The sequence below is a fragment of the Equus quagga genome, unplaced genomic scaffold, assembly GCF_021613505.1.
Source record: "Equus quagga isolate Etosha38 unplaced genomic scaffold, UCLA_HA_Equagga_1.0 146_RagTag, whole genome shotgun sequence".
Lineage (NCBI taxonomy): Eukaryota > Metazoa > Chordata > Mammalia > Perissodactyla > Equidae > Equus > Equus quagga.
This window is the reverse complement of record NW_025796728.1, coordinates 10,263,877-10,280,915: the sequence shown is the minus strand read 5'-3', so window position 1 is coordinate 10,280,915 and position 17,039 is coordinate 10,263,877. Positions and strand designations below refer to the sequence as shown.

Below are 17,039 nucleotides of genomic sequence, written 5' to 3'. Positions count from 1 at the left end.
TGGTACTACTGATGCTGATTTTGGCTACTCCAAAAGGAAACCATTTGTGAAAACAAACATAATTAGAAGAAAACCAAAGATAACATGTGAAGGAAACAGGCATGGCAGTATCCATAGAATGGAGCCAGACTTCAACTATTTTCTGTGTTATGGTGGGGCGGGGTGAACCATGTGTGGACTATCTACAGCCAATAGTTGCTGTCCAGGAAAACTTTCATGTTAACACTGATCCCAGGATCCCAGGAAAGAAAGCAGATTTAGATCTCCCCACCTAAACAGGATGGTCACGGAAAGTTCTTGAGGTGAGTTAGCTTCAAAATCGCAGAGACAACACAGTATGAATAGAATAAATGTGTTTCTTCATTGGGGGAAAAGGTAGAAAACAGAGATTAAAAGAACAAAAGAGACTTGGCACAGAGATTTCATGTTAGGGAAAATTGTAGAAGCTAAAATAGTCTATTAGGATATCCAGGAAGCCTAACAGAAAACCTTGGCTGTCAAAGGCTTATGGGAAAAATGTAGATCAAAGAGAAGATTCTAATGACAAAAAGCAGATAAAGGGAATTTCTATGAGGAATCTTACCTTGGAGATAGTCATTGAAAAATATTACAAGAACAGAAAGTCTCTCTTTGGATGTACCTCCTATGAATTGAATGCTCGCATCCCTCCCAAATTTGTATGCTGAAGCCCTAATCCTCAATACGATGGCATTTGGAGGTAGGGCCTTTGGGAGGTAATTAGGTTTAGATGAGGTCATGAGGGGGGAGCCCCATGTCGGGATTAGTGCCCTTATCAGAAGAGAAAGAGATCAGAGCCCTCATTCTCTCTGTGTCATGTGAGGATACAGCAGGAAGGCAGCTGCCTGCAAACCACGAAGAAAGCTATCATCAGACACCAATTCTGCTGGCACCTTGATCTTGGACTTTCTAGCCTCCAGAATTGTGAGAAATAAATGTTTGTTGTTTAAGCCACTCAGTCTGTGGTATTTTGCCATAGCAGCCAGAGGCAGCTAAGACAGTACCTAAAGAAGAGCTAATTCGCTATTTTTCTATGTCTGCTCAAAAACTTCACATATATTGGAGATGCCCTTCTTTCCCATGCACAGGAGCTGCCTGGGGACTGATAAGCAGTGTGGTACAGAACAGCAGTTAAAAAGAGAAGCTTTAGGGGCTAGCACCATGGCGTAGTGGTTAAGTCTGGCGTGCTCTGCTTCAGCAGCCCAGGTTTGCAGGTTCAGATCCCAGGGATGGACCTACTCCACTTTCAAGCTATGCTGTGGCAGCAACCCTCATACAAAATAGAGGAAGACTGGCACAGATGTTAGCTCAGGGCCAATCTTCCTCACCAAAAGAGAGAGGGGGGGGGAAAAAAACAACAAAGAAGTCAGAGGTATCTGGGTTCAAATTCTGTCCCTGTTACTTTCTAAGGCAGAGTTTCAAACTACAAAAGAGAGAAATATAATCCATTATAAACCTTAAGATCATTGTGAGGATTAAGTGATATAATTAAATACATATAACATTAAACATATAATGTATATAAAAAACTCAGTTTGTGGCCCATAGGATAATGTTTTCAGATCATAGCAATATGCAGGAAAGGGGGGAAAAGTTCTTTTAATATTAAATGGGGCTACCTGTTTGTGCAAATAAGTCTGCTCAAATTTATCACTATTTTTTTAAAAAATGAAATGCCAAAACTAACAACAAAAAAGTACTCTCAAATCAATGACTAAACAGTTGGTCAACGTCCTCACTGACCAGACCTCTCACAGCTCACAGTCAATGGTGGCTTGAAAATCTCTGAGCAGTAAGATTCCTGCAGTTTTCCTCAAAACACAAATACAGAAAAGCATTCATCCGTTTGGCAAATACTTAATGACTGCCTTCTACGTGCATTTTGTCAAAGTAAAGTTTTCAGATTTTAAGAGACTGTATTTTGGCCAACTTCCTCAGAGGAATTACATGTATCAGCTTTATTTGCAACAACTAAATTCCTGGCCCACTTGACAGCAAGATACTGAAAAAATGGAAATAGGAGATAGTTGTGCCCAGTTTAAAGTATTCTAACTGGTTGTCAGCATCAGGTCATGGGTTTCAATACGGGGTTTGGGAAATACAGTCACAGAAATAACCTATATCATGGATCCACAGATGTAATGGAGAGCCTAACAGGCAAAATAAAAACGTAAGGCCCCATGAAAAAAACTAAAACATTTCCTACATTCTTATGTTGCTCAGTAACGTTCTAGAGGTTGTTAGGGATAGAGCAGTGAACAAAATGGACAAACTCCGACCATCCAATGATAACCATTTCATTAACACTTTGGTTAATGTGTTCCACATATGCATTTTTGTAATAATATATATATATACATATAATTTTACAAAACAGGACACTCTCCATGTTGTTTTGCTATCTTTTTGCCACACTCAACAAGTAGTCGCAAAGCTTTTAATGCCAAAACCCAGCTCTACACAACTTTTAATGCTGCACAACATTCCATTTAATTCTATCATTTCCAAATTTGTATATGGAAAACAATGCTGTGGTGAATGTTCCTACAAATACATTCTTACACATTTAATCTCTTTAGGATAAGGAGAAGAGTTGCGAGAATAAAGGTATGCACACCTTAGGTTGCCAAATTACACACTGCCAAATTACAGAAGGGGAATTTTAAAGAAATGACAAAATACAAAGTACATTCAATTCTGGTATTCCTGCATAATCACACCACATCCAGTGTTTCAACAGGGAGACCAGCTAGCACCTAATATTTCTGATCACATTTAGTTCTTAATGACTAAGTAGCATCTCTACCTATTTTCCTAGAATAGTAACAAAAATAACTTTGAAAGAACACAATAATCCATGCACATTTAAGCCTCAAAACTTCAGGGGCTGGCCCCAGGGCCGAGTGGTTAAGTTCACACACTCCACTTTGGTGGCCCAGGGTTTTGCCAGTTCGGGTCCTGGGCGCGGACATGGCACTACTCATTAGGCTATGCTGAGGTGGCGTCCCACATGCCACAACTAGAAGGACCTACAACTAAAAAATGTACAACTACGTACTGGGGGGATGTGGGGAGAAAAAGCAGAAAAAAAAAGATTGGCAACAGTTGTTAGGTGCAAATCTTAAAAAAAAACACCTTCATATAATTAGGTTAAAAGCAAGTCCGAACATTCTGAAATTATTTTTTTAAATGCCTAACGCTAACAGGTTGGGCTACTTTGCCCAAATGATATATATATACTTTCCCTAATCCTACAAAATACCTTCTGAATTTGAGTTTAATTTGTTGAACTAAAAATCATCACGCAATTTATGGCCACTGACGAGACATACAATTTATATGCTATACCCTTATGATACAGTCTATTTGATTATATATAAAGGCATATAAATGCATAGATACGTGACTAGAAAGTCCACAAACTCAATGCAACCTCTGGCCAAGTGAGCAATAGTGGTCATGAGGTGAGATGGGGGAGGGGTGACAACAGGAAGAGGATTTTGACATTCTGCTCTATTTTTCTACATTATTTCAAAGGTTCATAACTTATATATTTACATAATACTTGTGTTATTAAAAGAAAAGACAAAATTCCAATAATAAGACACTGTTAAAAATGAGGCTGACTTTGATTTGCTATTTTGGACTGAATGTTTGGGTCCCCTCAAAATTCATATGTCGAAATCCTAATCCCCAATGTGACGGCAGTCAGAGGTGGGGCCTTTCAGAGGTGATTAGGTCATAAGTGGGATAACTGCTCTCATAAAAGACAGCCCAGTTTGCTTTCTGGCCCTCCTCTACTATGCGAGGATCCAAGGAGGAAATGGCCACCTGGAGCCGGGAAGAGGGCCCTCACCAGAACCTAACCGTGCTGCCACCCTGAGCTTGAACTTTCAGCCTCCAGAACTGTGGGAAAAAAATTTCTGTTTTTCTGTAAGCCACTCAATCTATAGCATTATAAGCCACTCAAGCTATAGTATTGTTTTAGAAACCTGAACTAAGACATTTGCTAATATAAAAAGATATATGAAGTGAAAAAAAACAAGTAGCAGAAACGTACATATACTATGATCCCTTCTATGTAAAACAAATTTCTAGAAAGATATATATGGCAGACTGTATTTTCTAAAAACGGCCACAGCAGTATCTTCAGTAACATGTGCTCTTCCAGAATCTTGCCAACTCTATCAAGAGGTGGAGTCTCTTAACTCAAAAATAAAGTCAATTAAAATTAAAATTAATTAATCAAAATTAACTCAAAATGGATAGAAGACTTGAATGTAAGACCTAAAACCATAAAATTCTGAGAAGAAAACATGGGCAGTAAGCTCCTTGGTGCTGAGTTTTTGGATCTGACTCCAAAAGCAAGGCAACAAAAAACAAGCGAGACTACATCAAACTAAAAAGCTCTGCACAGCAAAGGAAACCATCAAAAAAATGAAAAGGCAACCTACAGAATGGGAGAAAATATTTGAAAATCATATATCTGATAAGGGGTTAATATCAAAATATATAAAGTACTCAATACAACTCAATAGCAAGAAAAAAACAATCCAATTAAAAAATGGGCAGAGGAGCTGAATAGACATTTTTCCAAAGAAGACACAGATGGACAACAGGTACATGAAAAGATGTCCAACATCACTAATCATTAGGGAAATGCAAGTCAAAACCACATGAGATATCACCTCACACCTGTTAGAATGGCTATCATCAAAAAGACAAGAAATAAGTTTCAGTGAGGATACGGAGAAAAGGGAACCCTTGTGCACTCTTGGTGAAAATGTAAATTGTGCAGCCACTACGGACAACAGTATAGAGGTTCCTCAAAAAACTAAAAATAAAACTACCATATGATCCAGCAATTCCACTTCCGGGTATTTATCTGAAGAAAACAAAAACACTAATTTGGAAAGATATATGCATCCTCATGTTCATTGCAGCATTATTTTCAACAGCCAAGATATAGAAATAACCTAAGCATCCATCAACGAATAAATGGATAAAGAAGATCTGGTATACACATACAATGGAATACTATTCGGCCATAAAAAAGAATGAAATCTTGTCATTTGCAACAACATGGATGGACCCTGAAGGCATTATGATAAGTGAAATAAGTCAGAGAAAGACAAATACTGTGTAATCTCACTTATGTGTGGAATTTAAAACAACAAAAACAACAACAAACCAAGCTCCTAGGAACAGAGAACAGATTGGTGGTTGCCAGAGGTGGGGGCTAGGAGGGAGGCGAAATGGGTGAAGGGGGTCAAAACATACAAACTTCCAGTTATAAAATAATTTAGTCATGGGGATGTAATATATAGCAGGTGACTACAGTTAATAACATTGTATTGCATATATGAGAGTTGCTAAGAGAGTAGATCTTAAAAGTCCTTATCACAAAAAAAATTTCTAACTATGTATGGTGGCAGACGTTAACTAGATTTATTGTGGTGTTCATTTCACAATATATACAAGTATCAAATAATTATGTTGTACACTTGAAACTACTATGTTATTTGTCAATTATACCTCAATTTTTTTTGTTTTTTAAAGATTGACACCTGAGCTAACAACTGTTGACAATCTTTTTTTTTGTTTTTTTTTTCCTTCTTGTTCTCCTCAAAGGCCCCCCAGTACATAGCTGTATATTCTACTTGTGAGTGCCTCTGGTTGTGCTATGTGGGACGCTGCGTCAGCATGGTCTGATGAGGGGTGCCATGTCCGCACCCAGGATCCGAACAGGCAAAACCCTGGGCCGCCAAAGCAGAGCGCCCAAACTTAACCACTTGGCCACAGGGCCAGCCCCTATACCTCAATTTTTTTAAAAAAGGAGAGATGGAGTTTACTTCCCCCCTTCTTGAACCTGAGCAGGCTTGTGACTGCTATAACCAAAAGTATAGCAGAAGTGTTGTATGCTGCCTGATTCTCTCCCTCCCCATCCTCTCTTGGGATGGACGCTTACCCTTGGAATCAAGCCACCATACTGTCAGGAAGCCAAGAAGCCACACGAAAAGGCCAAATGTAGGTGTTGTGGCTGACAGTACTGGGTAGGGTTTCAGCCACCCACCAGCATCAACTGCCCCTGAGGAATGAGCCTCCAGATGCTCCCTGCACCCAGCCTCTGAGGCTTCCAGCTAAGAACCGAGACTGAGCAGCAGACAAGCCGTCTCCTCTGTGTTCTGTATGAACTCCAGACACACAGTTTATCAGCTTAATAAAAGGTTGGTTTATGCCACCAAGTTTTGGGGTAATTTCTTATGCAGCCATAATAACTGGAACAAGATAAAAAGCTGTTAATAGTTTATATTCAGTAAAGTGGCAATGAGAGGTTGGGGAACAGAGAGAGACTTTTACTCTTCCCTTTCTGCACTTAGCACTGCTTGAATTTTGCGCCATGAGGACAGGCAATAGTTACTTTATCTTTTAAATAAAACACAACCTCACTTCCTAATTAGTAAAATCAATTAGACCACTAACTACAGAAGGATGATCACCTTCAAGTGCCTGTATGTTACTGATAAAAAGTATTAAAATTTGAAAGAAGAAAGTCCACTAAACTTTCTTTGATTGACTAAAATAAAACCCAAGAGTTAATCATATGATTAAAAAGTCTTTGCAGCATAAGGAAAATGCTAAATATTATTAGTAAATTGGGGGAAAAATATATATACACCATAGTATCTAAATATATATTTGTTAGAAAGATCTGGGAAGATGCACACCAAATTCATCTAGGCAAGTCAGGAATAAGCCAGACAGAAGTGAGGAGTTTAGTCTTACCTTTAATGTATTGCTTATCTTTTCAAAAGAACATATTCATATATTATTTATATTAATAATTAAATATTTTAGAAAAATTTTAAAATAAATAAAGAGGAAAAGATACTAGTAATAGATATATTTTCTGGGTACAGCGGTCTCTCAAGAAACTTTTCAGGCACACGTATTTTTCTTGCCATCAGTCTTAACGTGACTTAGCTCAGTAGATGATAGTCATAATGTACAGGGCCTTCAGGCCTATAAAAAGGAATCTGACCAAGGATTTCCCAGAACACATGCTTACAGTATTTTAATATAGAAACAAACATAAGTAAATTAAAGATGTAGAAGTTCCAGTAACATTGTTTAGATTAGAGCTGAAATACAAAGTTCAACAAACAAACAAAAAGGGGATTATCTGCATTCCAAATCTTAGGTTACAACAGAGAAGAGGAAAAACACAGAGCATAATCCAAGTTCACATTTCTAAATCTAGCTGTTCTCTCTTTCTGGAACTCCTATCATTAATAGGAGAAACTATATACCAAGAGACAGCCAGTCAAGGAGAACAGGAGGAGAAGAAAGTGGCAAGGGGGCAGAAGAGGGTGAAACCAGAAGAATTCTGCAAATGGCTCCAATGGGAATGGAAAGACCCTCTAGGCTGTTATATGGCTATAAGGAAATATGAGTGATTAAAAAAAATTAGATATAGTGGTTATAAGGAAATACCTTTTTTTTTTTTTAAAGAATATTACCCTTGGAGGGGGGCCCACACACAAAAAAATAATACTAGACAACTTAAAAGAACAATTTATAATTAGCTTACGGTTTTATGTTGGCATCTTTCTACATATGTAGTAGTATTCTACCACATCACTAAAACTCCATATTTATCACTGAGCATATTTCCATATTAAATCAAGTAATAAAACACAGTATTATATGTAACATGAAAAAGAGATCTGACTTTAATTGAGAGAGACTCACTGTATATTTTTATCTACCTCTTTGAGTCTATTAGCCAGTGTTTAACAAGTACAACATGAAAACTCTAATTATAGTATTAGACTAAGACAGAAAAATGTATGTAATGTGAGATAACTGTATTTTTTGAACACTGAACATTTTGGGACTCCATTTTTGTGAACATTCCTGAGACAAATGGAAACACACATGCACCAGGCAAAATACAACTGCCTTAAGAACTGGCTAACCCTTGCGTAACTCAACAATGTAATTAAATCATAGGAAGGAGACAGGCCAAGAGAGTAAGCAAAGCTTTGTCATGAGCACCCCAAAATGGGCATTCTTTGTACTGCAGTCTTATCAACTTTGAACTTAAACACTGTTTATAATGAATCACTTAAAACACGCCTATAGTAATACAGAAATAGTCATTTGCTTTAAAGTCCATATTGCAGATAGACAATAAAATGAATGAAAATCAGATTTATATTCTTTGTACTAGTATAGCTTAGCAGTTAAGCAGTCAAAACTTACATAATCAGTGATGAGGCAGTAGTAAAGAGGAGTCTGAATTGCTGATTTTGTCCATTAAGCCTTAAGAGACATACAAGCTTTTTCTATTTTTATATATTTTTTTACATTCTGATGAATGTAAAAGGAAAATCTCCATCTGAGGCTTTCTATGAGCTTAAAATAGTGCCTAGACTCCCTTCAAACTCTCCCCAGTGTAACACTGTTATGAGTCTGAGGTAGATCCCTTGGAACCTCTTCCACGCATTTACAAACATATCATACTGACCCACACACACTCTAACCTGCAAAAACTTCTCTGTGGCTTTCATTAGCATTTCTCACATACTTCTAAAATATGTTTCTTCTTGTATTGCTAAATAGTTTTTGCATTCTCTGTTGTTCAGGACATAAAGGTCCATATCTTTTTGAAGGATTCTATCTTTTGTCAATATTATTCCCGTGTTCCATTTAATTGTTTTGGCTTTGAATTATATTTTGTCTGAGATCTAGAGTATCACATTATTTTGGGACAGCTTTTCATAGTCCTTTATCACTTATCTATGATACTTTGTTTTCAGTGTCTGTCTCTGTTGTAAACAGCATTTAAAAACCCCAGTCTCTCTCTTCTAACAGGGGACTATAACCCACTCACACAGAACATTTTACTTTATGCTTTCTATTAACTCTCTTTCTCTTCTTTCTTCTTGCCTGCCTTCATAAGTTCATTCTGGTTCCTTTTTTTTTCTTAGCTCTGATTTTCCTCCCATTCAAAGGTTCTCAAATGCGTCAGTACTAGGGCACCCTGGCTATCTGAGAGGCAGATCTTTGGTGATTGTTATTAGCTTGCATCCCACATGACTTTCAAATGCCCCGTCACACATTCATATAAGTGAAAAACCTGAGCCTATAATCGAAGTTCATTTCAAAGAAAAACACAAAGTATTCTTCGGATGGTTTGACTTGACACTGAATTATCAAGGAATTTAACTGGACATTAGCACTTAAATCAAGGGAAAATTATACTTAGTTTTGTTTATAACTTTACCAAGAATTGTTCACCATTTCAGAAAATCATGTTGCTGGTGCTATTTAAGACCAGTATAACATACTTGCGTGAGTCTGCATTTACAGCCATAACACTCATAACTATTACATCTTGTCTTCTAATGTAGCTGTGCCCGACCATATCATGGTCCACTTATTTTCTTCCATTGCTTTGTTTTTCTGTTCATATTTATTAGTGAAAGACTAGGTTGGTGAGCAGCTAAGATATACAAACAGCTTCCCTTATCAAGGAAGCATGCAGGCAGGCTAGAGAATCTCTTAATGCTCAAGTAGGGAAGGCTTCATTCTAAGGCTTTATGGTACATTTCATTCCTGGACCAGGCATTCTTTCTTTTCCTTCCTACTTTACATCCACTCTAAAGGTCTGCGGTTACCTCAGCTTCTCTCTTGGTCCTTAACACTCAACTAGAAGCCCTCCCCATGAATATCTTTCATTTTTCTTAGAAAGCAGTAATCCTGGTTTTAGTCTGGTAGCAAAGGCCTCAGCCAGTACCTTATATTCCACAGATGGAAAAGATGCACAATATATCCAGCTATCCAATGGACTCACACTTCCTCTTTGTACTCGCTAACTTAGGTTTTTACTTTTTGTTATGTTGTTTTAATTTTTATGAGTTATTCATGTACACAGTTTAGAGTTAAACAGTTCTACAAGTTTGTTCAAAAAAAAGAAGTTCCTCATCCCTTCCTACCTATTTTCCCCTCCACAGAGGCAACTACTTTCAACATTTAGCTGATAATTTTAGTATTTATCTCCATGTATTTATATATAAACATGTATTATTGCTACTTCTTGACTTTTCAGTTTTAAGCATTATCCATTGATTCACCAGTATAGAATATGAAGACCTGGTTCTCTTTCTTTTCCTGACCCCACCGCACATACACACTCTTCCCATCTCCTAGTAACAGTTATATCATAAATTCATTTAGTTCAATAGTCAGGTTTTTTTTGTTTTTTTTTTTTAAGATTTTATTTTTCCTTTTTCTCCCCAAAGCCCCCCGGTACATAGTTGTATATTCTTCGTTGTGGGTCCTTCTAGTTGTGGCATGTGGGATGCTGCCTCAGCGTGGTTTGATGAGCAGTGCCATGTCCGCACCCAGGATTCGAACCAACGAAACACTGGGCCGCCTGCAGCAGAGCGCGCGAACTTAACCACTCGGCCACAGGGCCAGCCCCTCATTAGTCAGTTTTAACATTACTATGACTATGTACATGCTCTTCACAGTTGAGCCATGTAGTAAACTATAATTACTTTTTCTTTTCAGTACTATTTTCTGTGTTTCCTTAAAGTTAGTAAAAGTCTTTTTTCTCCCATTTACTTGGTTTTCTGTAACTTTTGACAACTTTTCTCAGTTAGCTAGATCACAAGCTGTCTAGACTCACCAAGTATTCTACTGATTCATCTTCTGACAAAGTCTCTTCTAGAGCTGTGTGATGCCCTCCCAACTAAACCTGTTGTCCTACGGTCCTAGTGCACAGCTATCACCCTGGGAGGTCCCTTTATCAGTATCCTGGAAGTTACTTTTGCCTCTCTCCTGCTTTCTACACTACAAATTTTCTTTCTTGATTTACGCCTTCATTTTGGTGAATAAGAGTTCATCCTCTAGTAACTATCTAAGAAAGAGCACACGAGATAAAATTTTTGAAGACCCTCTCCTACCTGATAATTCGGTTGGATACAGAATGCTAGATTGGTAATAATTTCCCTTCAGAATTTAAAGTCATTGTGCTGATGTCTTCCAGTTTTGCTGTTGAAAAGTCTAAAAGTCTTTAGACTCTTGATCTTTCATATGCGACCTGTATTTTCCAACAACAGCAAGGCAGCTAGAATTGTTAGAACAAAGCGAAAGGGGAAGCGTGGGGTGGAGAGGCACAGGTCATGTAAGGCCATGTAAATTTAGTTTTTTTCACTCAGTGTCATGGGGAGTTACTGTAGGATTTTGAGGCAAGGAGGAATGTTATCTGACTTATCAGAAATGGATCACTTCAGCTACTGTAGTTAGACTAAACTTGAAGAGAGTAGGGCACAGCAAGAGGGCAGAAGCAAGGAGACTCATAAGGAGGCTAATTTCAATAATCCGGGCAAGAGATGATGGTAGATTAGATCAGGATGTTGCACTGGAGGTGTGAAAAATGGCTGGATCCTGGATATATTTTTAAGGCTGAGCCAAAGGATTTGTTTCTGTATTAGCTATGGGGTTGAAAGAACAGAGGAAAAGAGGACCCAAAAGTTATTGCCTGAGCAACCAGAATGATGGAGTGAATAGAGAAGACAGAGAAGTATAAGCTTGGGGGCAAGAAAAGAAGTTTGGTTACACACCATCAAGTGTAAGATGTCTATCCAAGTGGAGATGTTGCATTGACAGCTGGATAGATACAAGTCTGGAATTCAGGAGCAGGAGCATGTTAGCAGGACTAGCTTGGCGGCATGACTTTGCCTCTCATTTTGGCACTTAACCTCCCTTTGGTCCTATTCATTTTCTATGCCAGGTTCTCTAATGTGAGCCACATAATATCCTTTTAATATGTCCTTTCCTGATGAAATCAGCCAGAACTTCTATTACTTATAATGAAGAACCTTAACTGATATCATGACTGAATCAGAAAAACAAGTAGTTTTAAGTTGTGAATGAACAGAACTTTATTAAAATGGAAAGGAACTAATGGTAAAATCTTAACTTCTCCTAAGTTGAATATATCCCTTTGCAAAGCCCATCTATTTCCAGAGAACAGGCAAAACTAAACTGCAGCCCAGCATACAACTGCATTAACCATAAATAATCATTAAAACCTTCAAGTTGCACCAGGTTTTTACTTGCTATTAGCACTTCAAATCCTCAGGAATTGATAATACTCCAACCCACAAGAAAACCCAATTTTATTACATGAGGTCAAAAATAACAAACATTCCAAATTAGTACTTGAAATTACTAAGATGCTACTCTATTACAAGGATAAATTAAATGTCCATTTTTAGAAAAATGAGAATAAATCTCTGCTCTGTCATCATACTATAACACAATATTATTACATCTAAGAGTTTCCTGAGCACACAGACATCTAAATTCTGGTAGTTATAACTAATACAGAAAAATTATACCCTCAGATAAATTGCTTTTAAGATATCGGCTGGGGAGTTAGACTTTCACAGAGTAATAAGACAATAGGTACTAAGAAAAAAGGTCCTCTGAAGTATAAGAGTAGAAGATAATAAATGCATAAGAGGTAGAAAAGCCTAGTATATTATAAAAGACTACTGGTGACATTTAAATGAAAAAATTTACAGTTTTTGTTAAATAATCTTTTTCTGATTATAAAATATATTATCACAGAAAATACAGGAAACTATAAAAGAGAAGTTTCACCCCATATTCTACAACCCAGAGACAACTACTGTTAACATTTTGGTATATTCTCTTCTAGTCTTTTTACCTACGCACACATATCTATGATATGTGTGTGTGTACATAAAGCAAGACCATATATTAAATGTTATTTTTATACCCTGCTTTTTTCACTTTATATAATACATACATTCCCCTTGTGTTATTAAATACTCTTCAAAGACAGAATTATTTTAAACATCTGTAATAAAGATTCCATCACATGAATGTGCCATGATATAACCACTGCCCTACTGGTAAGCAATTAGGTTGTTTATAGCCTTTCACTACTATAATGTTACAGTAAACAGTATTATACATAAATATTTGAATTTCTGAATTTAGAGATTCTATTTCCAAAGATACTTCTTCAGAAAAAATGTTTAAAAAGTACTTAAATATCAAGAAAGTAGATAAGGCCCCAAAATGCCAGTTGATTCTGAATTTAAATAAAAGAAGAAATAGGCATGAAATGAAAATTATAAAGCACAATTCCATTCAAACAAATGTCCATCAAACCTAATCAGCAAGTTTCCTTAATGAGTCTCTCCTCCCTTCTGGAATCTTCAATACTGCTATCAGCATGTTATACACGAGCAGATCACCCATCACTAATATTTATATTGTGTGAAACTATCCAGGATAGACTCAAAATTGTGGATTTTTAAAGGATGTGTAAAATCTAAAATCTACTTTAACATAATTACAAAGTACTTCAAACCAGGATTGCTATAAACAATGTCCCATCAAGCATGAATTAATGTACCCATTTTTTTTTTTAAAAGCTAAACATTAGCTTTTACAGACAATCTACTAAAGAGAATAGAAATGTACAGGGGATCATAAAAAGTAGGACTTAGTTCTAGCCATCTCTCAAAAGGAGCAGAACTAATAGAAAAAAGCACGATGCTACTATGTTAAAAACAAAAAATACCATTCTAAGAAATAAAAAGAACTAGTATGTAGACCTTATTAAAAATTCGTCTCCTAAGAAAACTTACCACAGTTAAATTATAAGTCTATTTTTTGTTCCTAATATCACAGTAATTTGAAAAAATTTTTGCCTTATGTTTGATTGAATTTAGACATAAAAACTATCAGCTCTTTAACTTCATAAACAAACAGGAGAAAATATTTTTTAAATACTCTCTCCTCAGACTCATCTATTTTTACATCAAGTTATCAGAGATGACATTATATTTCTATATCCACAAGAGTCTGATTTAATTTATAAGTTCTTAGTTTATTGCTTTCCCTCTATGGCATTCTTAAGGATCATTAAGTCCTAGTATATACTGATTCTAAAAGGAGTATCATTCAACAAGAAACACACTTCAGATCACTAAATGCAGATACTGAGTCTGTAGAAAATCTGCTTATTAACTATCAACAACTCAAATATTTGAGCAAATGTTTGTACCTGCCTTTATTAACTGGCCTATGATAATATACCCCTGTATAAGAGTATTCTAAAACAACAAAATGTTGTTATAGTGTATAACATAATAATAATATACTTTATTGTCAACAATGGTCAAATTTCTCCTTTTGTACATAGAAAGTATAAAGTATAATACAGAGACAGCCATGTATTTAAGCTTTTGGACTAGGAAAGTCTTATAAACTCTAGAATTCAAATCTTACTACCATCAACTCAATGAGACTATACAAAGCCTGTTGTTCAGAAACCTGCCTGCTTCTGTCCAGTAATTGATTTGGATTTGGAAATGCTTTATATAGAGATTTCTATTGTTACATCATTTGTTAGAGTAGGATTAGAACCATATCATAACAGAAACTGTGACTTCATAGCAGTTTTTTTGGTAAACAAGCTCCATACAGTGAAGACTATATGCATTAGTTTAGAACAGAAAAGGCTGTACACAAAGGCTGTTACCCACCCAAGATGGTGAATTTCACTAACACACATTTACCACAATTAAAGACAGCAATCTCTTTTTATCTCCAATAAAAGGATTGTTGGCAAGCATTTTAACCATTATGACTAACCACTGGAATTTCCATTATAAAATAATTTTCAGTGACCATCATGTGAAAATCTTCCACCAACCAACATTCTCACAAAAACAGGAGAGAAGGGGTACAGTTCAGTCCTGAATAGGACGTCCTGTTCATCTCACCAGATTGATCAGCCTTCTCATCGCATGTTCATGAGAGCAAACACATTCACAGGGATCGAATCCACCTTCTGCCATGATTACCCAGCTTGATTTAACTTGACTGTTTAAATCTAGGAGGAAGGAAAAAATATTATAAGACAACTATTCAGTTATTCTTTCTCCTGAGCTATGAAAAATTCATCTATTGTATAGATTTATAATAGTTCTCTTAAACTAAGTATAGTTTATATTTATTAATGACCTATACTATGAATTTATGACTAATCATATGATTATGAATTTACCATATAAATTATGAATCTATACAAATGATTGGCTACCCCTTCTTCCATCAAACTGATTTCCTACAAATGCGAATGTCTTCAGAAGCTCCATACTGGCCCCACCTGTGAAGCTGATGATGCTAGAGCCCTACTCTGCTTATTGACTTAATTCTTGAACTTTGTTAGCTCTAGTACTGCTATGGACTGAATGTTTGTGTCCCCCTTAAAATTCATATGTTAAAGCCTTAATCCCCAGTGTGATGGTATTTGGAGACAGGGCCTTTGGGAGGTAATTAGGTCATGAGAGTGGAGCTCTTGTGAATGGGATTAGTATCCTTAAAGAAGAGGCCTGAGAGAGATGATCTCTCTCTCCCCACCATCTGAAGATACATCAAGGCCACCGTGTGAAGATACCTCAAGGAGGCGTCTGTCTACAAACCAAGAAGAGGGCCCTCACCAGACACTGAATCTGGCAGCACCTTGATCATGGACCCCCAGACTCCAGAACTGTGAAAAATAAATGTTTGTTGTTTAAGCCACCCAGTCTATGTTATTTTGCTACAGCAGTCCAAGCTGACTAAGACAATTTTGTAGCCTTTATTTTACCAAGAAAGCCTTCCGAAAGAAAAAAAATGAGTTATCTAAAATGATACCAAGGTTTATGAGGGCAGAGGAGGAATTAACATGACAATAGCCAGAAAATAGCTAGGAAGATTTTGAAAAATGAGAGTAACAAGTGAGAGACCAAGATAAAGTACTATTGATATTTAAGATGGAACAGACAGATCAATGGAACAAATCATAAATTAAATTAAAGGAACTTAGTTCATTCATTCACAAAATATTTAGCACCTATGCTAGGCATTAGAAATATAAAAGTGAGCAGAAACTGATATGTTCTTATGCTAACAGTGTTCACAGTCTAATGGTGGAGACAGATATTAATCTAAATATTTTTAAAATTATAAATACAAACTTGTAAATGCTATAAAAGACAAATGGACCAAAAGACTGAAAAGACAACCCACAGAATAAGAGAAAACATTTGCAAATTATATGTCTGATAAGGGTTTAATATCCAGAATATATAAAGAACCCCTCTAACTCAATAACAAAAACCCAATTTAAAAATGGACAAAGAACTTGAATAGACATTTTTCCAAAGACCTACAAATGGCCATATGCATATGAAAAATGCTCAATGTCATTAATCATTAGGGAAATACAAGTCAAAACCACAATATTACGTCACACCTATTAGAATGACTATAATCAAAAAAAGGGAAATAAGTGATGTGGAGAAATTAGAACCCTCCTATATTGCTGGTGAGAATGTAAAATGGTGTGGCCTCTCTGGAAAACAGTTTGATGGTTCCTCAAAAAGTTAACCATAGAATTATCAATGACCCAGCAATTCCACCCCTAGGTATATACCCTAAAGATTTGAAAACAGGGACTCAAACAGATATTAGTATCCCAAACATTCATAACAGCATTGTTTACAATAACCAAAAGGTGGAAACCCATGTGTCCGTCAACTGATGAATGGATAAACAAAATGTGGTATATACATACGATAGAATACTATCTAGCCATAAAAAGGAATGAAGTTCTGATACATAGATGAACCTTGAAAACATAAGCTAAGTGAAATCTCAGACACAAAAGGACAAATATTGTATGATTCCACTTATATGAAATATCTAGAATAAGCAAATTCATAAAGACAGAAAGTAGAATGGTGGTTGCTGGGGAGAGGAAAATGAGGAGTTATCGCTTAATGAGCAGAGAGTTTCTGACTGGGGTTATAAAAAAGTTTTGGAAATAGATAATGGTAATAGTTGCTCAACATTGTGAATGTAATTAATGCCACTGAATTATACACTTAAAAATGGTTAAAATAGCAAAATTTATGTTATAT

The 17,039-nt window shown here is 36.3% G+C and overlaps 1 protein-coding gene across 1 annotated transcript in view; it reads right to left on the bottom strand.

Annotated features, from left to right (window-relative positions):
* The window catches only part of LOC124232965 (small integral membrane protein 14), a 59,255-nt gene that overhangs the window by 18,451 nt on the left and 23,765 nt on the right, over positions 1 to 17,039 (bottom strand). The window contains exon 2 of the mRNA XM_046649933.1: positions 14,856 to 14,965. Within this exon, the coding sequence (XP_046505889.1) occupies positions 14,856 to 14,930 (75 nt within the window). The 5' untranslated portion in view covers positions 14,931 to 14,965. The remainder of the gene's footprint in view (positions 1 to 14,855; positions 14,966 to 17,039) is intronic.